At 38.9% G+C, this 25,583-nt stretch overlaps 1 protein-coding gene across 1 annotated transcript in view; it reads left to right on the forward strand.

The window, feature by feature from the left end:
* Positions 1-25,583, forward strand: part of jak2b (Janus kinase 2b) — a 35,851-nt gene continuing 10,268 nt past the window's right edge. The window contains exons 1-16 of the mRNA XM_077520659.1: positions 1-529; positions 2,342-2,620; positions 5,227-5,350; positions 5,425-5,542; positions 10,675-10,820; positions 12,326-12,617; positions 14,275-14,394; positions 15,410-15,567; positions 15,649-15,760; positions 16,132-16,318; positions 17,883-18,007; positions 18,098-18,232; positions 19,509-19,596; positions 19,759-19,886; positions 21,667-21,805; positions 22,087-22,238. Of these exons, the coding sequence (XP_077376785.1) occupies positions 2,356-2,620; positions 5,227-5,350; positions 5,425-5,542; positions 10,675-10,820; positions 12,326-12,617; positions 14,275-14,394; positions 15,410-15,567; positions 15,649-15,760; positions 16,132-16,318; positions 17,883-18,007; positions 18,098-18,232; positions 19,509-19,596; positions 19,759-19,886; positions 21,667-21,805; positions 22,087-22,238 (2,289 nt within the window). The 5' untranslated portion in view covers positions 1-529; positions 2,342-2,355. The remainder of the gene's footprint in view (positions 530-2,341; positions 2,621-5,226; positions 5,351-5,424; positions 5,543-10,674; positions 10,821-12,325; positions 12,618-14,274; positions 14,395-15,409; positions 15,568-15,648; positions 15,761-16,131; positions 16,319-17,882; positions 18,008-18,097; positions 18,233-19,508; positions 19,597-19,758; positions 19,887-21,666; positions 21,806-22,086; positions 22,239-25,583) is intronic.

Below are 25,583 nucleotides of genomic sequence, written 5' to 3' on the forward strand. Positions count from 1 at the left end.
TGGGAGAGGCCGCTTGTTGACTTGAGCCTCAGCAGCTTTCAAGCTAGCTAGCGAAGGAAGCTCGTCCACAGTTAGCGCAACAGCGCAACAAGTGGATAAGTTATCCCGATAAGGTCAATGGACCACCGTGACACCTCTCGCACGGTCGCAACCGAGATATAGTGGGCGAACCGGGGGGATCGTTTGTGTCATTTATGTCCCGGGAGCACAGCGTAACTTTAAAGTTATGTTGACGAGATAGGACCAACGGGATAAAGTTGCTCGTCAGAGGTTGGGGGTGGTGGGGTGAAGTGACATGGGGAACTGGCACTGTTGGGCTTCCCAAAAGCGGCCAGTTTAGAAGCAACACGGTGAGAATGGAGTAAAGCGGCGACTGTTTGGAGCGTATTCGCTGGAGGAATTATTATTTTAAATTACATTTCCGAAGAAAAGTGTCAGCTGTCAAAGTCGCCCGGACTGCTGGTTGGCCTACGGGGAGCTAGCAGCGAGCTAGCTGGCTAGCCGCACCGCTGGCCGCTCATCTCGCCAAGTAAGTGTTTGACCTCCCGTCACAAATCACCTACAGCGCGACTTTTTTAACACCATATTACCCATATTAGCTGATAAACTTGTCACCGGGGATACAAAAAGGTTATTTCACTGTGACGTCACGACGTGTGCGTGTTTGCTTATCGCAAAGATTACCTACTTACACTTTAATTTGTCCTCTTTCTGGCATTGCACAAAATTACACATAGGGTCATGTTGATAGGTTTTAAAAATGTTATGAAGCTAGGCAACAGAGTGCTGAGAAGGACTGCCTCTCAATTGTCAGTAAGAATTGTCTGTAAGAATTGTCTGTAAGAAATGGGATAACATTTATTTATTGTGGAGAAGCTGATATTCCGTGTACTTGGATAATTAAAAAAAAAAAAAAAAGGCACCCAAACAATTTATCGAGTATCAAAAATAATTTTCTATTAATTTTATGCAGTCAGCTGTTTTAAGCACCCTCCCATTTTGAAAACAAGAAAAGTATGTTTATGTGCCCTTTTTTGTGGAAGGTTCAAATGATGCAACTTAATGGTGTTTTTTGTTGTTGTTTGTTTTTGCTGAAGTCGACAAAATGGATTTCCTGTGAGTAAAGGATTGCGCTCGTTCCTGAAAGCAGGGCTTCACAAACTGTCTGCGGATAGTAAAATGCCCTGAATTTGCATGAATTTATGTCAGACTCTTGCGGTCTTTTCCGACCTGTGAGCGAAGGCATATGAAAAAAGTTAACAACATACCAAACAAAATATCATCATGGTGTCAAAGGACCATTGCTATTTGTTCGAAGCAAATGTCCAATTATTTAGACTTAGACTTAGACTTGACTTTATTAATCCCTTTGGGATGGCTCCCTCTGGGAAATTTACATATCCAGCAGCAATAAGAACAGGTAATAAAATAAAAAAATAAAAATTCAATCAATCAATAAATAAGGTTATTACACCAGAGACTGAATTATTATTAATAATAATAATAATAATAATAACAATAACAATAATAAAATAAAAATTCAATCAATCAATAAATAAGATTATTACACTGGAGATTGAATTAAATAAATTAAATATTTTGCATCATAATGGTTGCAATGCAAAATCACAACTTAACATTTTATGAGTCCATTTGGCCTGCAACACAACATTGGAATTAAATAATGGCTTGTTGTTACTGTTTTGTTTTCCGTGAATGCTATATGGTTCCCTTCTTGTTTTTTTTTGTTTTTTTTTTACACAATTCTGATGTAATTACTGCGAATTGTGCAATGGTTACACAAGGGGACAACAGCACAGTTCTGAAAAATGATCATCCACTATCAGAACAATATTTAGAGGAGATACTGTAGCAGGGATTGGATCACAAATATCTTTTCCCTTTTTTTAACCTTTACCCAGACTGAGTTGTAATGTGTGCGCGTGGGGGGAGCAAGATTACATAAAGTATACTTTTTTTATTGACCTTGTGCCGTAGTGTCCCGTGAACTATTTAAAAAAAAAAAAAAAAAAAAAAATCTTTTTTTTAAGAACAGAAAAAAAGACCCCACTTTTCAAGTGAGCAAAAGTATTGGAAGCGTGACTGATGATTGTTTCTGGTTGCTCAAGCATTGCCTTTTTATAATTGCATAACCATGATATTATTCTTGTTTTCGTCTCACCTTTGAATTCTGTATTTGCTGTTAAACAAATTAGAGAAGCTGTTTATGGAAGAAAAGTCAACATTTCCAAGATGAGCAAAAGGGAAAATCGATCAGAGCTATTATTAGTATTGCTCAATTCCATTTGTCTAATCTTTGTTTACATGCAACTGACTGAAGGTGGCACGTCGCTGATGGCCTCTCAGCAACAAGCCATGGACGCTACGCCGGCGGATGCGTGCCACGCGGTGCAGCACCGCAACGGGAGCGCCCATCGGGAGTGTCCGGACGCGAACCCGGCGCCCGCTGGGACAGCAAGCACCACAGCCACCGCCTCCGCCGTTCTGAGGCTTCAGTTGTATCACAGCAACCAGGGAGAGTCCAACTGCAAATTCCTGGCCTATCCGGCCGGCGATTACATGGCGGAGGAGCTCTGCATCGCCGCCGCCAAAGCATGCAGTGAGTACTGGTCAACTTTTTGGATTCATTTCAGGTGACTGTTTTTTTTTTTTTTGTTTTTTTTTAAATAATGGAGGTGAACAGTACATCTACATTTACAAGAGTGTTTTTTTTTTTGTGTGTGTGTGTGTGTGTGTGTTTTTAACACACGTATCTGTGCTCAGGCTGAACAATTAAGAAACAAAAACTTTTGCTTAATTTCGGCCGGCTAGTTGGTCAGCTTTATTTTCTGTAAATATGTATAGTGTTTCCTCGTTTAGTATAGTGTTTCCATCTTTCGCGGCCTCGCTGTTTCACAGATTTTTTACAGTGTGCTTTTTTTTCAATGTGCTTTTTTTGGTTTGTTTATTTTTTTGGTCTTTGTGTGGCCATATCTCTCGAATCCTACATCTGACCTGGGTAATACGGACATCCGCGGATTCATCTCGATGAGACCTTTCCAATGGTGTCTGTCCCGCCGCTCCACAACATTGCATTCCGGAGATAGAAAATATATACTAACTGTGCTCTCTCTAACAAGTGTTTAAAAAAAAAAAAAAAAAAAAAAAAAATACCGGTACTTTTAATGGAGAAAAAAAAAAGAAGACTTTTAATGAAAAAAACAAACAAACATAAATGATGAATGAAAAAGCATTCATAATAAACTAAAAATCCTATGAAAATGAAAAAACATATTTAATAAATGAAAAAAAATATACTGTACTGTATACTGTAATAAGTAAAAAAAAATTAAAAAACGTACTTTTAATGGAAATATGAATGTAAATGGAAAAAAGTGATGAATGAAAAAGCATTTATAATAAAAGTAAGAATCATACCAAAATGAAAAAAAACCTAATAAACAAAAAAATAAATAAAAAATAAATAAATATATATATATATATATATATATATATATATATATATATATGTATATATATATATATATATATATATGTATATATATATATACATATATACCGGTAATTAACAGGAATTTAAAAATAAAAAAAATAAAAAATTCCATTATCACGGGTAGTTTTTGGAACGTAACGCTCGATAAACGAGGGAATACTGCATTCTAGGGCTGCACGATATTGGAAAAACATGCGATATGCGATATACTTGCTGAATATAGCGATATCGATATTATTGCGATATTTAACATGTACTTAAAGAAATTTCATTTATATTACCTAATGAAAGAAGAACATTTTTCATGTAGCAAAATAAGCAACCTTAATGTAATCTTAGTTAATTAATTGTAATTATGTCTTGATAATTTTCAACTATTGAATGGCACATTTTAATTAGCATCTGACTGGTCAAATTCATATAAAATGCATAAGATTCCATATAAAACTTATTGCATGCCTTTGCGATATGCATATTGCAAGGGCCAATATCGCGATATCGATATTTTTTCGATATATTGTGCAGCCCTACTGCATTCGATTTATTTATTTTATTTTATTTTTTTATTTTTTTTATTTATTTTTTATCCAGCCCTACGTACGATAATCTGATTTCTGATTTATGGTAGTGATTTATGTTTAAGCCACACTTGTTTTTGTAGAATTTTGAGAATTTGTTATAGTGAAATGCTGAAGACTATAAATCAAAGTAGTTAGTAAGTTAACAACACTAATTGAAGTAGATAAATAAACTGTCATTCATATTTATTAATTTGTGATTCATTTGCCTTTATTTTAACATTAACCTAACACCTATGACCGAAATATTTATGTACCTTTTTTTATTGTTTGGTTAAGAAAATACGCGGGAAGAGGACCTTGAAGAAGTAATCACATATTAAATCACATTCGCAATTACATAATTTTTAAAGTCATTCAAGCCTAATCTTTACAATAAATAAGCACCGACTTGGTGCTCGAGTACAGAGTTTGAGTACTTTTGCCACTTATGGGATCACTAAAATGGAGGATAAAGACGAGCTCACTCTCACTCTGTGTATATGACTGGATAGCCGATAGCCCATACATGCTAGTTCAAGCCGTTGAAGTCACAGGGCGGCCATCTTGTTACTCCCACCTCGCGAGCAGACTACTGAATAAACGTACGGATGAGACATATACAGCTCAGAGGCAGTTAGTATAAGGCCGGAGGCAGGGCGTTTTTTGTTTTTTTTTCCTGATTTTTTTGAATAATTTTTCTGAGTAATTTTTCCTCCTGTTTTTGTGAATATTTTTTTTCCTTTATTTTTTATTTTATTTTTTTTATTTTTTTATTTTTTTTTTAACACCAGAAACAAATATTCAGTAAAATAGAAATAAATATTCAGAAAAACAGAAAAAAATATTTAAAAAAAAAACAAATCCCCCAAAAAAGTTTTTTTTTTTTTTTCCCCTCCCAAGTGAATGCAATACGCTTCCGTATGTTACCAATGTATTTTATGGTCATTTATTTGTTAAGTTGATTATTTTTCACGATATACATAAAGTGGAGTTTTGGTCATTGAATAAATCCTATTTTTTTATATCAATGAAAAAAACTAATCAATCAATGAATAATTGTGTTCATTAATTGTGATCTCTTTGATAAAAAATGAAAGCCACTGTTTAAGATGGAGCTTCATTATGTGTTTGTTTTTGTTTGTGTGTTCGCAGGGATATCGCCTCTGTATTTCAACCTCTTCGGCCTTTTCAGAGAGCGAGATCGCTTGTGGTTCTCTCCCAACCACGTTTTTCATCTTGACGAATCCGCCTCCGAAGAAGTGTTTTTCAGGATAAGGTCACGTGTGACAATTTTGCTCGTTGACACTCTAAACGTGTCGAATAACGTCGCGTGTTGTGCGTTCGTCGCAGGTACTACTACCCTGGCTGGTACAGCGGTGGGGCATCCCGGGCTTACCGGTACGGCGTCGCAAAGGGATCGGAAAGTCCCGTTCTGGATGATAATGTGATGTCGTACCTGTTTCATCAGGTGAGTATTCTGCTTGCTGAGCGTTTTGTGTTTGCTTGTTGCCAAGCATTGAGGGGGTGAAAATAGGGCTGTGAAATTAATCGAAATTCAATTACAATTTCAATTATTACACTCCGCAATTACAAAATCAGCATAATCGTAAACAAAAAATTATATATATATATAATTATAATACTCATTTTAAAGTTGTTTAAATTTATACACTTGCACCTTTTTTAAAAATTTAAAATAACTAATTTAATACATTATATTTAATCCAAAATGAACTTAACATAATTATAGTGTTTCAAATAATTTTATTTGTCTTAATATTTATTTATTTTATTTTTTTAATACACTTGAACATTGTCTTTTCTACCAAAAAAAAAATGTCCTACAGCACAGTGTCCATGCTGAAGGAATGAATGAATGAATAAATGAATGAACGAATGAATATTATAAATTCTGTTTGGTCCAAAGGGAACTTACATAATTTATACTGTTTCTTTTTTTTTTTTTTTTAAGTTTTAATATTTTTAAATGCTTAAACATTTTCTTGTTTTGTACAAAAATAAATTAATAATAATCGTTTGAATAATCGTGATTTCAATTATTGCTAAAATAATCATGATTATTTCTCCCATGATCGAGCAGCTCTTGGTGAAAATGTTTCAGAAATATTTTAATATATAATATATAAATATTTTAATATTAAGTACCCTAAACCAGCATGTGTCATCATTGTCTGATTTATTATTAAAGGGACACTTTACTTATTGATCCATTTTTAGCAGCAAAAAGTTGCTACTTTTTCAATAATTAATTTGGTGACGTGATTATTTTTTTATGTACATTTAATAACTTTTAAACCATTGTTAAAATGAATCGAACGCCGGCATGTTTGTTACACGTGACTAAATAACCCGGATGTTTACGTCACTAGTGTGTAAACGCTACACTATGGAAGCACTATGCAACGCAGCCGTGCATCTAGCGTCAAACCCGGAAGGATTAAACCTTATCGCTTCGAGCCAACACGACAAAATAACCCTACCGAAGGAAAGTCTGCCTTGGATGTGAAAGTTGTGGCGCCAGATGGTCTTTTCGGGCACAAAATAAACTTTGACGAACGAGTGAATCAGGCGGGGGGTGAGTGGTGCTCGTGCGGGAGCTGCAGGAATGGACAATCCGCTAATGAATGTGTGCTGTCTGGAAATGAAAGAACTCGAGGATCGGTTCCTTGCGGACAATCTCAACTGCATCCTGGAACATCAGACATTCAACATGGCAATACTAAATAGACATTCTCAGGATAGCTTTGGTTGCGATGAAAGATGTGAAGAAGAAAAGTCTTGGAGGAGCAAATATCCAACAGGTAAAGTGACACACAGTACGAGCAATGCAAAACGTGTGGAACTGACGAAATATTTCAGGAAAAAGAAAAAATAGTAAAATTAAATGTATCGTCGTTACAGCACCCAACCTCCCCTAGCTGTTTTTTTTTTCTTTTTTGCGTAGCGTCCCGATGCGGTCAGGCCAGCCGCCACTCGAAAAGACGAAGTCAAGCCAGCCGCCCCAACGATTGTTAATACTGTGCATTACGGTAACGTGCCGACGTGCCCCTGCGTTGGCCACCTTCAAATGAATTATGAAATAAAACAGTCCGTGCAGTATAATAACCAATGCCCCCCCACCCCCGAAACATGCCTACCTTTCGCTTTAAATTTGCTTCGCTTCTCCGAGATCTTTCAGTGGCCGTAGTAAGACCTCGATTTGTGTCGGCTGTTGTGAGAGTGAAGGCTCCGTGTTGCTAGCAGTTGCGGCTCCTCCATCGGCTTGATTATTTCCCACGTCTGGTTCTTTAAAGATACTCGGTACTGCGTTGGGCTTTAGTATTAGGCGTGTGGCGTACCCCATCTCAAATTGTAACATATATTCGAAGTCCTCATGCCTGAAATGTTCGCTGCGCACACGCCTGCTTGTCCTTCGGGAGGTTGACAGCACTTAGCAAACAAACCATTGTCTACTCAAGTAGCTTTTTTTTTTTTTTTTTTTTTTTTTTTTTGGGGGGGGGGTCTCGCGGGTTTTTCCTTGCCGACGCCTTGCAAAATTTTGCAATACAGTAAGGCATAACTGACGTTTGTGTCTTCCTCGTTGTTATGTCTGCGTGAACTACTGTTCCCCAAGCGAGTATACACACTAGTGACGTCACCATTTGGGGGCGTTGCAACACGGAAGTACTTCTATGTTGAAAAAAGTTAAATAAATCAATATAGGAGTGTATTCTTCAGCTCTTATGCATGTTTCGTAGCTATACTAACTATTTACTGCCAATCAAGCCATACATGTAAAATTAAAGGAGCCTTCCTTTAAACTTTGGAATATTATTTGTATTTATGCGGTCTCTTGAACTATTTGGAAATAAGATGTGTGTGTGTGTGTGTGTGTGTGTGTATATATATATATATATATATATATATATATATATATATATATATATATATATATATATATATATATATATATATATATATATATATATATATATATATATATAAGAATAAAATAAATAATGTAATTATAAATAAAGATTTGTCCACTTATAGGTTAGTAATAGTATCAACATAACGTGTCATCTTTTAGGATCGTGGTAAATCTCTGTTGTAAAAAACGAAACAATTAACTGAATTTTAAATAAAGTTTTCAAGTGATTGACAGGTGATACTAGGTGGCACGTGACAAGTTGGGTCAAACCATTCTGGTATGGGGGGAATGCTGGGTTTTTAGGACCCTGAAGTCAAATTGCCTATTGAATATGGAATTCATTTTATAAACTCATATATGTTCTTTAAAAACATTTAAATAAAATGTCATGTAGCCCTTGGAGTGCCTTCATGTAAGCCCAGGGGTACTTGTACCCCCATTTGAGAACCACTGTCTTAGGGTATCAGTTGTAAGTGCCTGGGCCAAGGACACCTAAGGCTCAAGTCTAAAGTTCATCACAGCTGTTCACATGTGATTCATTGGAAACATAATCCAATTGTTTGATCATTTTAAAAGATCTAGGCCAGTTAGTGCGCCGTGAGAGGTCATCTGGTGTGCTGCGGGAAATAATAAAATTTCACATTTACTACAAATTTAAATCATTTTTGCTTATTTATAACATCCACAACAATTAAATGCTCTTCCACTAAATGGCAGAAGTTACATAACCTTTTTTTTTTTTGGTAATTTTCTATTTTTCCATTGTAAATTATTTGCCTTTCCATACACCATGTTCCAAATTAATTAATAAAAAAAAATAAAAAAAAAGCTATTCAGCAGATTACATGACATCAGCTAAATGTTATTGAAAATCTTTGGAGAGATCAAAAACAGGATGTCCCTGCAAAAACCTACTGACCCTGAAACACAGACGGTTGTAAGAAAATCCATCAAACTATTTGTTTTAGGGGTTCATGGCATGTGCTCATGATTACATAATAAAGCTGTTATATCCACTTTTACACCCGCAGTTGTTGGCAAGATATTGTCAACTGGCAGATAACATAATATGACAGCAAAAAAGAAAATGGGAAAAGTAGAGTCCTGTTTTCTTTGGTGAGGAAATGACAGATTCACCTCGATGGTCAGCTCTGACTATTATGACAAGTCGTCATGTGGTGCAACATACCACTTGTGGTTCTGCTTCCAAAGAATGTATTCTTGACAACTGGGCAACACGAAATGGGGAAGTTTTTTTTGCCTGTTGTCTAACATGGGCGGAAAATGGAATGATATTGAATGACTTTTGTCCTTTTAAAAATACAAACAAAATTGCAAGCTATTGGTTCTTAATTGGACAGGAGAGAAAAAAAAGGTCCATTATTCACTAAGAAACAAAGGGAAACATTAAAATCCTGGATTCTCACCAAAGTGTATGCATTTCGTTGCACACTCCTAAATTATTTTCATTGTCGAGCTAGCAAATTGACAAATCCAAATGTAAAAGTTTCCAAAGTGGTTGTTTAACTCATTCAAACCCAAAAACATATATATCTGTTTTTTAATACTTTGTCCTTCACTCCCAAAAACACATTTATGTTTTTGTTTTTGTTTTTTTATGCCAGAGCATACAGAAGGCTTTGATACAGCTTCAGACATTAAGCGGTTGCTTAAAAGGATACTTTACTTATTTAGCCATTTTTGGCAGTCAAACATTACTATTTTGCCTATAATAAATTTGATATTTTCATTATTTTTCATGTACAATTAGTACCTTGAAAAACACATTTTGCAACTTGCTGTTGACTGAAAATTACATCACAAAGACTCAGGTAACCAATCACAGCTCAGCTTGTGAATGTCACATGACCAAACCTAGAAAGCAGGTGAGCTGTGATTGGTTACCTTTGCCCTTTTGATGTCATTTTCAGTCTACAGCAAGTTGCAAAATGTGTTTTTAAAAGGTACTAATTGTACGTGGAAAATAATGAAAGTATCAAATTAATTATAGACAATCTATTAACTTTTTATTGCTATAATGGGCTAAATAAGTGAAGTATCTCTTTAAAGAAATAGTCGTTATTACAAAAACAGCAGGTGGCAGCAGTGTATAAGAGATCAGCCAGGGCCATGTTGCAACAAGCTATTTTTGTCATTGTTTTCACCAGGAATATTAATAATGATTAAACTTACCTATATCCTAATGCTAATTGTTGCAAAACGGAAACAGATACAAATACACTTTTTTTTTTTTTCCCTGATGAAAGAAGAGACTAATTTTTCTTTTGGTAGGTACCATGTTTTTATAGCAATAGAACAGAATATTCTGCAGATATTGCAAAATCAGTCAAAATCCAGGAAAACAGCCGAGTGAAAGGGGGTTGCTTCAGTGAAAATGGCTGCCAGGGAATGACTTAAGAAAGTTTAGGCTATTTGAAGTCCAGTGATTACTTCCAGTGTCCTTATTTTTCCTCCAAACCAGAGTCACTATTCTACATTGTCATTTTATTTATTTATTTTGATGATGACATGTTGAATCGGTAAGACTGCCGAATGAACAATACTCAGCTTTCAGGAAAAAAATAAATAAATAAAAAATCAAAGATTACTTCTGTTGTCTCTGTCTGGGAATACTGCTGAGATTGTCAAACCCCTCCCATCCCTTTTAGTGGAGGAACGATTTCATCAGCGGTTTGGTCAAGCTGTCCAACTCGCGCGAGACCCAGGAGGAGTGCCTCGGCATGGCCGTGCTGGACATGACGCGGACCGCCAATGAGAAACAGATGCCGCTGCTGGACATCTACCGCATGACAAGGTAGCCGACCTCGTTCGTCTGTGTTCTAATATCACCTGTTCAGTTTATTTATTTGTATTGTTTCGTTGCTATGTCCTTTGATCTGACCTACCGGGTATTGACACTATCAAGAATGTTTGTTGCTTTGAGTTTTTTAATACAAATGTATTTCTTCAAGTTTTATATTATAATATTTATTAATTTACTAATATCACGAAGTAGGTGCTTATTTATTGTAAATTTTAACATTAAATCATTAGTAAAATCAACATGACGGCAATTTTTGTAATATTCCTTAAACTATTTTATATTTTAACAGAACTCTAACCTCCGCCATTCAAATGATGGCTATGTTTGGTCGCGTTTTTTTGTTGTTGTTTTTTCTACTTCATTTTCACGCAAGTGCAAATGTAATGCACGCTTCGCTTATTTGAAATAATTATATCATGATTACTGAGTAATGCTTTTAAAAGTTTATTTTAATCATATTTTTGTGTATTATACGAAATTAAATAAAATCATTTAATTTAAAAAAAAACGTAAATGTAATGTACTCATATTTTTGTATTTTATATACTTTAAGAATTTGTTTTATTAATAAAATATGCATGGTTGTTTAATAATTTTATTCATTTTAATTGTATAACTAATACACCAATTGTTTTAGAAAGTGTAAATGTTTTCGTTTTACTCATGTTTGTATTTTATATAAAATTGTTTATTTTAGTAATGAAGTAATTTAAAAATTTGAAAACTCATTGTTTTTTTATTGTAATTAATGAACATAGATTACAATTATCTAAACATGAACATGCGCTTTATTTTTCAATATACTATTTGCAATAAACCTAACTAATATTTAATCAAATAAAAATGTAAAAAAAATACATTTAAAATCCTTAATTTTACCATTATTTTTCTATCATTCAGTAAATCCATCAATCCATTTTCCTATAATTAATCACTAATAACTTAATGTGATAAACAAATAAAAATGATTAAATAGCATTTAAATACTTGACTCATTGAGCCATTTTCAGCAGTAAGAAGTTAATATTTTGTCTATAATTAATGTGGTCACTTCATTATTTTTCACGTGCAATTAAAAACTTTAAAAGTATTTTTTCAACTTGCTGTCGACTGATGATGACATCACCTGTGCTGAGAAAGTAGCTAATGGCCAATCATTGCTCATCTGTTTTCTGGGGTTGGTCAGCAAACTGATCCATGATTGGTCGTTACCTACTTCCTCAGCACAGGTGATGTCATCATCAGTCGACAGCAAGTAGAAAAATTACTTTATAAAGGTTTTAATTTGTACATGAAAAATAATGAAGTGACCACATTAATTATAGACAAAATATTTACTTTTTACTGCTGACATTGGCTCAGTTAGTCAAATATCCCTTTAATGCAACCCATATTGAAGGTTACTTGATAATGTAAAAGCTTGGTGGGCCACATTAAAGAACGGTCGCCATAATTTGTCTACCATGTTAACTTCCAGCCTGCGCTTTTGCACACAGCTACAAGTCGTTCTTGCCCAAGGACATGCGCGCGCAGATCGAGGGCTGCGGCTTCCTGACGCGCAAGCGCATCCGTTTCCGCTTCAAGCGTTTCGTCCAGCAGTTCAGCCAGTTCCGCACCACCGCGCGCGACCTCAAGGTCAAGTACCTCATCAGCATGGAGTCGCTGGAGAAGGCCTTCTACACGGAGACCTTCCAGGTCCGTGAGGGGTCCAGCGCCCAGCTCGTCCTGCTGGTGGCCGCCGACACCGGCATCCAGTGGTGTCGGGAGAAGCTGAAAGATTCCGACCAGGTTGGTGCGTGTGGTGGCGGAGCCACTGGACCGATATTAAATGTTGGGAATACATTTGTGCTTTGTAAACTGCAAAGACAATCGTCCCATACCAGAACTTGTCTTTACAAAGTTTGGCAGTTGACCTGTTACTAGGGATCTAACGATAACGGCAATATCGTGATATCGCGATATTAAAACTGCCTCGATGTCGTCGTCGTCGTCGTCGTCGTCGTCATGTCACGATATTAAAAGCAACACATCTGTTAAAAAAAAAAAAAAAAAAAAGTCAGGTTGATTTCCATTTGTGCAGTTCTAGCACCCTCTGGTGGCTATTTTTTTTTTTTTTTTGTGCAGTTTAATTTTCATTAGGGATGTTTTGGCCATTCTATGTTTAAAATCTATGCTAATCATCAGATGAACGTCGTAAAATGCTTGTGAATTGAGTATGTGCGTGCATTAGCAAGTAAGTGCCTCAATATTAAGTGTTATTATTAGAGATTGTAGGTGGTTTATATGTGTTGCTGTTATGTACAAAAGCAGAATATTGTGCTTTTTTATATGAATTCATTTTTTTTTAACAATATTGTGACATTTTTTTTTATATCGTCAACATACCCACAAAATCGTGATATTTATCATATCGTGATATCATATTGTGATATCGTTACATCCCTACTTGTTACTCAGCAGTCTCACATTCTTAAAAGGTCAAGTGTTGATTATAATCAATTTAATGTCAGTAAACGCTTCCTTTCATATAATTCAATAAAACATTACCCTCCTTTTTGTATGATCAAAATTAAATATTCATTTCAAATCACAGTCATTCAATGTTATTCATGAATATATTGATTGACAACACATTAGCTCAGCCAGTTAAAATCTAATAATAGCTTGGATTTAATATTGTGTTGATCATATTAAAATAGTCCGTGTTTTTGAAAAGAAACAGAAAAATATTTTTTAATCCATTATATAGAAAACATAGCTGGAAACAAAATTGTGCTTATTGCAATATTTGTGAAATAAATAATAATAAATCATAAGCCCTATTTTCAAGACATTTCCCCCCCCCAAAAAAATCTTTGTAAACTTCCAAATGTTGGGCCTTTGTCAAGGCTGAATGTCTGTAACCTACATACATTTAGCTGCCACCCATCTATGATTTTATTATTATTATCACCTTTAAAAAAAAAAAAAAAAAAAAAAAAAAAAAAAAATTATCACCTTTCTGGCAGGTACAGGGAGTCCTCGAGTTAGGTCGGTGTTATGTTCCTACGCTAGCGATGTAACCCGAATTTCTACTTAAGTCGAATTTCCCCATCAAAGTCAACATTTAAATCAAAAATAATTTGCTTACAAAATCTAAAATACATTAAAATAACAAAATAAAAAACATACTGTATTTACCATTACTGCTTAGAGGTGGACGGAAAAAAAAGGGGGGGGAGGGGAAGTTTGATGTGGAAAAAAGAGGGCGAAAAAAAACAAAAATACTCCCACAACTGCACAAGCGCTAGCACTAGCTAAGGGATAAATAGCAGACGAGGAGCCAAAAACCCGAACGGGGCCAAAATGGGGGACCGGGCGTAACCGAGTGCGCCTTAACTCATGGACTCCCTCTATTTACTTCTCCTCTTGACTTCGATGTTGTTGTCTTTTTTTTCCCCCCCAGGAGCTGCAGACACTGTGTGACTTTCCGGAAGTTGTTGACATTAGCATCAAGCAGGCCAACAAGGAGGCCGCCTCTGAGAGCCGCCTGGTCACCATCAACAAGCAAGATGGCAAGAACCTGGTAATTTCAACATGGCGTTGAAAAGCAGGAAGTGGATTTGTAACTGTTTTTAAGGTGACATGTAATTTAAAATTGACGTGAATTGCTACCATTTAGTGTGAAGTTACATAACATAGTATTTTTATTTTATTTTTTTGTAAGCTGTCTATTTCTGAAAATGTGTCTGTGCAAAGCCGTTCAGTTTTTAGTCCAAATTTGACAGATTTTCTTATGGGCAAGATCCGCCATTTGCTTTTCTTGCAAGCTGGACTATATGGAACCACTATTATTGCAATGCAAGGAATTCAGCAGAGCTGCAGTGTTGTTGGATGCACCAAATTAGTTTGGAAGAAAACTGTAGCTCCAAAACAGGAGTTTAAAAAATATTTGACACCCGAAGTGTTTTTAAAATATGTGACTTTTGTCATCTCAGTGAAACTGAAGCTGGGTGATTTAAGAAAAAAAAAATCCTGCATCTGCATGGGATTTGCGCCAAATGTAATAGCCTGTTACATCATTCCTCCATTTTTGTGGAAATCTGATTTGTAGTTTTTATAAACTTGTAATACAATAAACGTTACTTACCAAACAGAAGAAAAATTAATGTACAAAGTAGGGATGTCCCAATCACATTATTTTTTTTTTGCTCCGAGTCCGAGTCACCTGATTTTGAGGATCTGCCGATAAAGAGTCCTAGAAAAATAGTACTTCCAATTATTTTTTTTATTTATTTATTTATTTTTTTAACAAAACCATCCCAATAATTTTGGAGGGTGCCATCAGAAGTGCACAAAACAAAAAAATAAATAAAATGCTTTGTTTGGCAATATGTTTACCTCTGGATGATTTTGTTGCTTTGTAGCCCCTAAAATAATAATAATAAAAACCAAATTGCCAAAAATTGAAAACACCAATCATTTTCTCCCAATACCAATCAGCTGAAAATGACGTGATGCCTAGTACAGGGACTAGGGACATCCCTAGTACAAAGTATATTTTGTTTAATTAAATATTTCCAATTGTCAATGTTTTCAAGGAGTTCGAGTTCCCCAGTCTATCTGAAGCGCTTTCCTTCGTGTCCCTGATCGACGGCCACTATCGGCTCACCGCTGATGCGCATCACTACCTTTGCAAAGAAGTAGCGCCCCCTAGGCTGGTGGAGGCCATCGCCTGCCATTGCCACGGCCCGGTCTCGTAAGTGATCAGCAAACAGGGTTTTTATTGGAAGCTACATTTTTTTACTTTATAATTTGAAGCTACTTGTGACCCTCATAGGATGGAGTTCGCCATCAACCGACTTCAGGCGTCCGCAAACAAGCGTGGCTTGTACATTTTAAGATGCAGCCCAAAGGACTTCAACAAGTACTTTCTGACGTTCCCCGTTGAGGTATGCAAAGAACAAAGGGAAATTGTCTTCATATCGGAATTGGCAAATTAGTTTCATTTGCCAAATGCATCATGCACGCATTCCGGACCCAGAATAGCAGCCGTTGGCCTGGCAAAGGCTGACGTTTATCACTCTCGGCACAGAGAAAAATGTGGCACTTATTTCCGGAAAACAGTCTTGGTTCTGGCATATCTGGCATAACTCTGTCTATTCAATATGTAGCCCTGAGTACAGTGTTTACGCGAATTTTCATTATCGCGGATAGTTTTTGGAACGTAACACCCACGAAAACGATGGGAACACTGTATACCAATATACTACAAACACATTGCGATTCTGATCTGGCTACTTTTGCTCGTCCCCTCTCACAGATTTATGACTCAGTTGAGTACAAACACTGCCAGATCACCAGATCGGCCGGCGGCGAGTTCAACCTCAGCGGAACCAAGAGGAACTTCAGCAGCCTGAAAGATTTACTGGGCTGCTACCAAAAGGAAGCGGTGCGCTCCGACAGCTTCATTTTCCAGTTTAGCAAGTGCTGCGCTCCGAAATCAAAAGGTAGGCAGTGGGCACTGTGTATACCAACATTTGGCGTTGTTGTTGTTTTTTTTTTTTTTTTTTTAAATATATAAATAATATATTTATACAAATAATATAATAATAATATCAAACAGCATAATCTTTGGAAAAACAGACTTTTTGATACATAGTGGCTCTCATTGACTGTAAAAGTGTACCTAATGAAGCATCCAGTGTACGTGAAAAGTTTTTTTTGAGTCGAGTCAAAGTAATTAATGCGTGCGCCTGTGGAACAATACCCGTGCTTGTCAAAGAGGATGTTTTAAAAATTATACTGTTCCAATAGTGCTCTTGCCACTTTTCCACGGCATTGGCATTGGCCATGCTAATTGCCAAAGGGTCGTCTTTGTTTGTCTATAGCTCGTCATATTCTAGCTGCTTGTCCTATCAATGCGACACACTAAACACAGGAAATTCTGGAAGAAGAAGAACTCATTGTCTTCAACCTAGACGGTGCGTTTTCTGCATGCGAAAATTGTGTGTGGCGAATTTATTTATTTCAGAGGGGTGGAGGGGGATACGTTCAAACCCCATTTGAGCTGGTGCATTCCTTCCTCTTTCGCCTCTTTGTACAGCAGAAACCGTAAAGATGAATAGAAAAAATTGATGATTTGGTGGGGAATATGCACTATAATGTCACAAAACTTGCATATACTTGTGTTCCATTCATCCATCCATCTTTTACCGCTTATCCGAGGTCGGGTCGTGGGGGCAGCAGCTTTAGGAGGGAAACCAAGCCCTCCCTCTCCCCAGCCACTTCAACCAGCTCCGCCGGCGGGATCCCAAGGCGTTCCCAAACCAGCCGAGAGACATAGTCTCTCCAGCGTGTCCTGGGTCGTCCCCGGGGCCTCCCGCCGGTGGGACATGCCCGGAACACCTCCCTGTTCCATTCAAAGACAAATAAATCATGACCAAAAAACTGACCAAGAACACAAACTGTGAACGGGAGCTAGTTACCAAAAACCTGAGACCAGAAACCATGACCAGAAACCTTTAAAAAAAAAATAATAATAATAAAAAACCTGACCATAACTACAAAAAAAACATTACCAAAACAACAACCAAAAATGGCACCAAAAATCGATCCCAGAAACAATAACCCGATAAAAATTCAAGACCCACAGATAGTGACCTAAAAACAGGGGTTCAATCAACACCAAAAAAAAACAGAGACCAAAGTAGAGTCATGGAGGGGAAAAATAATGACCAGAACCATGACCAAAAATTGAGTGTGTGTGTGTGTGTGTGTGTGTGGGGGGGGGGGGGGGGGGGGGGGGGGGGTTTACAATACATGATCAGAAACCCCCTAAATCATCGCCAATATTGATATCCAAAATTCATGCGGAATATATTTAACTCGCTGTGTCTCTATGTTTTTCATTAAAAAAGCTCAAATAAACGCTAGTCTGCATCACTAAACAACCAACAGTATGAATAAAAAATATATATATATCATGATAAACACAACCAATCAATTTGTTCGCTCATAGCCAGAAAGGCGCGTTAGATAAAAATGTTTTGTTTTGTTTTGTTTTTTCATTAGAAAAGTCCTGTCTGCTGGTGTGCCGGAGAAACAAAGCGTCCGACATGCCTCCCTCACCGTCACTGCATCGCCCCAATGTCAGCCAAATGGTCTTTCACACCATCAAGAAGGAAGATCTGGAGTTTGTACGTTTTTTATTTTCAGTTCACTTTCAATCCAAAGTTATTATTATTTTTTTGCTCATGATACCTGCATTTTCTGCAACTGGTCCTCAGATGGAGAGCCTTGGCCAAGGGACGTTTACTAAAATATTCAAAGGTGTGCGCAAGGAGCTTGGAGACTACGGACTCGTGCACCAAACCGAAGTGGTCATGAAAGTCCTGGACCAGCCCCACAGGAACTACTCTGAGGTAGGCCTTGGGGAATGGCTTTCAAATAACAACTCACATTTCAAACCTCATATTTCTGATTGTAATTATTTTTTCGCCCTTTAACTCATTCAACCCCAAAAACGTATAAATATGTTTTTTAATGCTTTGTCCTGCACTCCTGAAAACGTTTTTATACATTTTTTTTATTATTCTAGAGTATACAGAAAGCTTTGATACAGCTTCTGACATGAAGAGGTGGCTTAAAGAAATGGTAAAAATGTACAGCAGGTGGCAGCAGAGTACAAGACATCAGCCAGGGCCATAAAAACGTTCTATTTTAAATATTGCCATGGTCCCAAAAACATATTTGTTTTGTTTTTTAATTGCTCGAGCAACTTTACCAAATAAAAATGCATGCTGAAGCGCCTCTCGCCCGTTCAACAAGGAAATGGGGAGTAATTCTGCAAGAACAGAATTAATTGCAGCGCCCATTTATCTGTTAGGTTTGTTTGCCCCACTCCCCACCCCCGCCATCGGCACTTATTGGTTTTGTCCCCCCCGCCTAAACAACGCCTGATTGGCCTGAACTAAAAAAAGGTCGGCTGCAAACATATTTGCGGAAGCAATACAAGATGTATTCTCCGGAGTTTGTGAACTAACAAATACCACAATAATTCAGCTTGCTGGCAAGGTTACAAATGAAACCTTCAAAAACTACATTTTGTTTTAAAAATTCTTGTTATTGACTGAATTGAATCACGCAATTTGGGTAAAATAGCATTCAATCTAGATCTAACACTTTTTTTTTTTTTTTATTGTACACTGAAAAACGTTTTTTTTTTTTGTTTGTTTTTTAATCAGATATTGGACAAGGGAGCCATTTCATTTAATATTCTGTTTCCTAAAGGCACTGAAATGGTTTTCTGCGTTCCGATGGAGCTAGTGAAATTAGACTGTTTTTGATTTTTACAAGTGGAGATACGAGATACCCGCTTCTGACCATGGAGTACTACATTTTAATTTAAGAAATGGAAGCATTGTCTGTTATCTGTAGAAAAGACTGTGGGTTTGTGTATCCTGTTTAAAAAAAATGTTTGAACATTTTCATCAATGGTTGTTAGATTCTGTACACAGAGAATGGCAAGACAAGCTATCTTTTATCTCGTTTTGGGGGATGTGGAAAAGCTCTTGATTGACGCTCATGTGGTGGTTAAAGGAAGTGCGGATTAGTTCCGCTCGTGTCCCTTGTGTTGTCGTCACGGACATCTTACGCGTTTTTTTTTTTTTTTTTTCTTCCTTTTTGCTGTCCCCACAGTCTTTCTTCGAAGCGGCCAGCATGATGAGCCAGCTCTCCTACAAGCACTTGGTTCTCAACTACGGCGTGTGCGTGTGTGGCGAGGAGAGTACGTCAACGCTGCAACACACGCTCACTTGTCAGATACAAGAAACCGTTTGTCATCCAAAGAAAAGGGCTGTTGCTTGTTTAAGGATCCCATATTTTATCATATAAGTGTTAAGGTGCCGTTTGTTCCTATGGGGTAACTGATATTGCCTCTCTTCTTCAGACATCATGGTGCAGGAGTTTGTGAAGTTTGGATCACTGGACACCTACTTGAAGAAGAAGAAGAACTCGCTGAACCTCCTGTGGAAGCTGGAGGTGGCCAAGCAGCTGGCCTGGGCCATGAACTTCCTGGTATGTAGTCGAAACCTCTAAGGTTGAATCCATAGTGAAAAAAAATATGCCATCAGTAAAATTCTATGTATGGTCTATATTCTATGTAGGTCTTATTTCAAGGTACAGGGAGCTCTCCAGTTATGTCGGAGTTATGTTCCTACTCTAGTGATGTAACCCGATTTCCGACTAAAGTCAAATTTCCCCATTAAAGTCAATATTTACATCAAAATAATTTACATAAAAAATCTAAAATAGGTTAAAATAAAACAAATGAGATGATGTACTGACTATTACTGCTTAGAGGTGGATGGAAAAGAAGGAGGGGAGGCTGATGTGGGAAAAAAAAAAAGAGGGTGAAAAAGCCAAAGATACTCCCACAAGTGCACAAGCGCTAGCACTAGCGAAGGGCTAAATAGCGGACGGGGGGAAAAATGGTGGACGGGGCCAAAATGGCAGGCAGGGGCTTAACCGTTGTAAAGTCTAAACGCCTTAAGTCGAGTGTGCCTTAACTCGAGGACTCCCTGTATTGTATTCACAATGGCGAGTAATACCGGTTTCAGCTGCCCTTTTGTGGCTGTTTTTAGGATCAGGAAATAGAAATGAGATGAATAAAGATGCCTTTAGTTTCATACAATTTTAAGGAAAAATGCTCGAATGAGATATATAGACCTTTCTTTAAAATTAACGTATTTTGGCAGGGGTGAGAATTTATATATTAAAAGTACTAGTGGTGTCATTACTTGGTATTGGTATTGATTGACTACTCAGGAGCAAGGTTATTTTAGTTAACTAAAATTAACGAGTAAAATATCAAACAAAAATTCAAAAAACAATTTTAATGAAATCAAAAATGAAAATGCTTTTTAAAAAATGAAAACTAACTGAAACTACATTTTACGTTTACTAACTATAACTAACTATAGCAAAAATGTCCTTCGTTTTAGTCTTTGGTAATTAATTTAACACATGAGCCTTTGGGGATGATTTTAAATGTAATTTTTAAGTAGATTTATTTTAATATTAACCGGAATAAGGACTTTTGAAAGTGTGTCACACAGAAGTGGTCATCTATCAGCAGCCAATAGAAAAGCACCTTCAGATGATGTCACTACCATGGTGTTTTTAAATATTGCGCACAAGTAATACACATTAAAAAAAAAATAAATAAATAAATAAAACTAATACTGACACTAACTCAAACTAATCATTTATTAAATAACTAAACTAATAAAAACTAACAGAACCACCGTGAAAACTAAATAAAACAAATCAATTTATAAAACAACACTCAAACCGAAATAAAAACTACGTAACTACAATGAAAAAGTCCAAAACTAACCCTGCTCAAGTGTTGAGTACTCGTAAAGTGGTATCGAAGCCAAAATTTACAACCAAAACATACTCAAACGTGCAACTAAAAACAGTTTGATGAAAATCATATTTCCAAACCTCTCTCATGCTTAAACTCTTTGACTGCCAGGCGTTATAAAAACAAAACAAAAAAATCCACAGTGCCAGCCGCTTTTGAGCATTTTAACTCATCTTTCAAGGCTAAAAGAATATTGTTTGCCTTTACAACATACACAATGTGGCTACGAAATGAAAGATCGCATTCCATTCATTGGAATTTTACTAATCATCATGAAACGTCTTTGGCAGTCAAAGAGTTAAGCTTTTGAAATTAGTGTACCTAATGAAGCGTCCGGTTTCGTAGATGTTGCTCAAGTCGTCAATAAAAGCTTCCTAATCCATCAAGTCAAAATAGCTCAACACCGTTCTTTTTCTGCTCAATGCGCAGGAAGAGAAGCGCCTGGTCCACGGAAACGTGTGCGCCAAAAACGTGCTGCTGATCCGAGAGGAGGACCGCCGGGCCGGGAACACGCCCTTCATCAAGTTGAGCGATCCCGGCATCAGCATCACTGTTCTCCCGAAAGACAGTCAGTCTGCAGCTACCTTTTGCATTCTTTTCTTTTATACTATAGTGTTTTTTTTTTTGTTTTGTTCTTTTTTTAAAACAAACATGATATGAAAAATGAATGGTGGTTTTCTTGGGGACATGATCAGAATCACGGCATTTCAATTTATTTCACTGGAGGAAATCTTGGCTTGGTCATGAAATTAATTAAACTCATTAGTCAAGGCACCGTTAGAAGAACTAAAACAGCATTTGTTTTCAACAACATGATGGCTGTGTGCGTATTTTTGTGTGTGCGGCTAGTTCTTATTGAGAGGATCCCGTGGGTGGCCCCCGAGTGCATTGACGACCCCGCCAACCTGAGCCTGGCGGCGGACAAGTGGAGCTATGGCGTCACTCTCTGGGAACTCTGTAGTGGCGGAGAAAGGCCGCTAGCAGCGCTGGACGACTCCAAGGTGACTGTTGAAGGAATTGCATGGCGATATATATAAATCAGCACCAAAAAAAAACAAAAAACGATTATGACCAAGGTTATTTTAGTTAACTAAAACTAACAAAAAAAAAAAAAAAAAAAAACTAAAATTCAAAAAACAATTTCGTTAACAAAATAAAATAAAAACAAAAATGCTTTTTAAAAAACGAAAACTAAAATGACATTTTGTGTTTACAAAATTAACTATAATTATATAAAAAAAATGTCCTTTGCTTTAGTTTTTGATAATCAATTTAATGCATGAGCCTTTGGGGATGATTTTAAATGCAATTTTAAGTACTGTAGATTTATTTTCATATTAACCGGAATAAGGACGTTTGAAAGTGTGTCACACAGAAGTGACGTCATCTAGACGAAATAGAATAGAATAGAAATCCAATAGAATAGAATAGAAATAGCAAAGCACCTTCAGATGAAGTCGCTCCCATAGTGGTTTTTGAATATTGCGCACAAGTAATACATATTTATTTAAAAAAAAAAAAAAAAAAAAAAAAACTAATACTGAAACTAAGCATTTACCAAATAACTAAAACTAACAAAACCACCCTGAAAACTAATTAAAATTAACTAAATTTAAAAAACAACAACCTCAAAACAAAATATGGTTATTTTCGTTAATTAAAACTAACAAAAAAAACTACAACTAATATTCGAAAAACAATTTGGTTAATGAAATGAAAAAGAAAATGCTTTAAAAAAAAAAAAACTAAAACTAACAAACGAAAGTTACAACTGTAACTACGGTTCTATGAGTCCCGGACGACCGCCAGAAGGCGGTGCTTTAAGCACTGAATGTTCCTTTCGCGCATGCGCAGTTCGAGTAATGCATACCAAATTAGTCACCTGTGACCCCTGGGTGACCCTAGAAGGGTATAAGTTCCGGTGTCACCCAAGGTTCGTTTCCTACGGAATCTTCTCGCGTGAACACGAGGATTCCGAGCGACAGGACGCCCTGGCGGTCGTCCGGGACTCATAGAACCGTAGTTACAGTTGTAACTTTCGTTCTATTTCGTCCCTCCCGACCGCCAGAAGGCGGTGCTTTAAGCACTGAATGACCAATACCGGCGTAGTCGCGAGGGATCTCAGACACAAACCTCACTGAAAAGCCCCAGCAGGACCCAAGATCACGCCAAGCGGATGGGGAGAGGTGACATCCACGCTATAAAACCTGGAGAAGGTGCAAGGCGTCGCCCATGAGGCAGCAGCACAGATATCCTCCAGGGAAACACCCCTCAGGGCGGCCCAAGACGTGGCAACGCTCCTGGTGGAGTGACAGCGCACCCCTGAGGGCAGGGGGCGGCCCGACAGCAGGTAGGAATGACGAATGGCATCCACGACCCAGTGAGACAAGCGCTGCTTGGAGAGAGCGGAGCCCTTGGTAGGACCACCATAACAAACAAAAAGCTGGGCAGACGTACGAATGCCCGCCGTAGCGTCAATGTAACACTGCAAGGCTCTCACCGGACACAAGAGCTCCGGCCTGTCCCCACCATCAGCAGGAGTGGGTACATAACGTTTAAGCCGTAGAGGCTGGTTAGAACGAGAGCCAGACAACACCTTGGGAATGAAGGCAGTGTTCGGCCACAGAGTGACGCCGGCGCCATCCGGGTGCCATCGCAGGCAATCAGGGCTAACCGATAAAGCGTGTAGGTCGCTGACGCGCTTGGCGGAGGCAACGGCGAGCAAGAGTGCAGTCTTGCGCGACACCCACAGAAGGTCTGCCCCCGCCAGGGGCTCAAAGGGAGGCCTGCACAGGCCGTCCAGCACCAACTGCAGATCCCACGCCGGAACCCGAGGAGCCGGGCGGGGACGAAGACGCAGAGCCCCTCTGAGGAACAAGGACACCAACTCATGGCGCCCCACGGAGCCGCCATCAGCACCAACATGCCGGGCAGAAATAGCTGCCACATACACCTTCAGCGTCGACTGAGACCTGCCCTTATCCAGGAGGGACTGCAAGAAATCCAGGATGGTGGGGATGGAACACGAAGCAGGGTCCACCCCGCGTTCTCCGCACCACGCCACAAACAACTTCCACCTGTTGGCATACTGTAGCCGAGTGGACGGTGCCCTCGCATTAAGAATGGTCCGCGTGACAGACTCTGTACAGCCGGTCAGCAGCGGTTGGGGCCCCTCAGTGGCCAAACACACAAGCGAAGGCGCCGAGGGTCGGGATGCCAAACCCGACCTCCCTGTTGAGACAACAGGTCCTCCCTGTCGGGGAGACGCCACGGCTCGCCAGAGCACAGTTGACGGAGCAGGGGGAACCACGTCCGGGCCGGCCAGAAGGGGGCCACCAGCAAGAGCGTGTGACCCTCCTGAAGAACTCTCTGAAGCGTCAGCCATATCAGAGGGAGCGGCGGAAAGGCGTAGAGAAGGCACTCCGGCCACGGCTGCGCCAGTGCATCCAGACCCAGAGGGCTGGTGGCCTCGCTCAGGGAAAACCAAAGTGGGCAGTGGGTCGAGGCCTCGGAGGCGAAGAGATCGACCTCCGCCGTGCCGAAGCTGCTCCAAATCGTGCGCACCACCTCTGGGTGGAGGCGCCACTCTCCCGGAGGAGGACCCCGACGGGAGAGAGAGTCCGCGAGCTGGTTCCGAACCCCCGGCAGATAGGTGGCCCGTAGACTGGCCAGACGGGGAGCAGCCCACCTGAGAAGGTGCTGGGAGATCTCCAATAGACGGGCGGACCTGACGCCGCCCTGATGGTTTATGTGAAACACGGTCGTGGTGTTGTCCGACCGTATGAGAACATGCCGTCCGCTCAGGTATGGCAAGAAGTGCATGAGTGCCAAGTGCACCGCCCGAAGCTCCAGCACATTGATGTGATCGACCCTGTCGCGCACAGACCAACTTCCCTGAGCCGTCCTGTGCTGCCAGACAGCACCCCAGCCCGTGAGGCTGGCATCCGTGGTGACTGTTTCGCGGCGGGCCGGGGCCACACCCAGCGGGACGCCGCCCAATAGAAAAGCCCTCTCCCTCCAAGGTGCCAGGGCGAGGAGGCACCGACGGGACACCCTGAGCCTCCGGTGGCGGTGCCACTTGGCGTCCAAGTGGAAGCCGTTCAGCCACCTCTGTAGTGGGCGCAGTGTCAGCAGGCCCAACGGGACCACAGCCGTCATGGACGTCAGCTTGCCCAAAAGCCGCAAGTAGGCGACGTAAGGCAACAGCCTGCCCCCTCGAAAGTGCGCGAGGAGGCGAAGAACATCGTCGACTCGGTGAGGAGACGGGTGGGCTCTCATAACCGTGGTGTCCAACGTCACACCAATGAAGTCCGTCCGCTGAGAGGGGACCAGAGAGGACTTGGGCA

This window comes from Festucalex cinctus, chromosome 5, assembly GCF_051991245.1.
Source record: "Festucalex cinctus isolate MCC-2025b chromosome 5, RoL_Fcin_1.0, whole genome shotgun sequence".
NCBI lineage: Eukaryota > Metazoa > Chordata > Actinopteri > Syngnathiformes > Syngnathidae > Festucalex > Festucalex cinctus.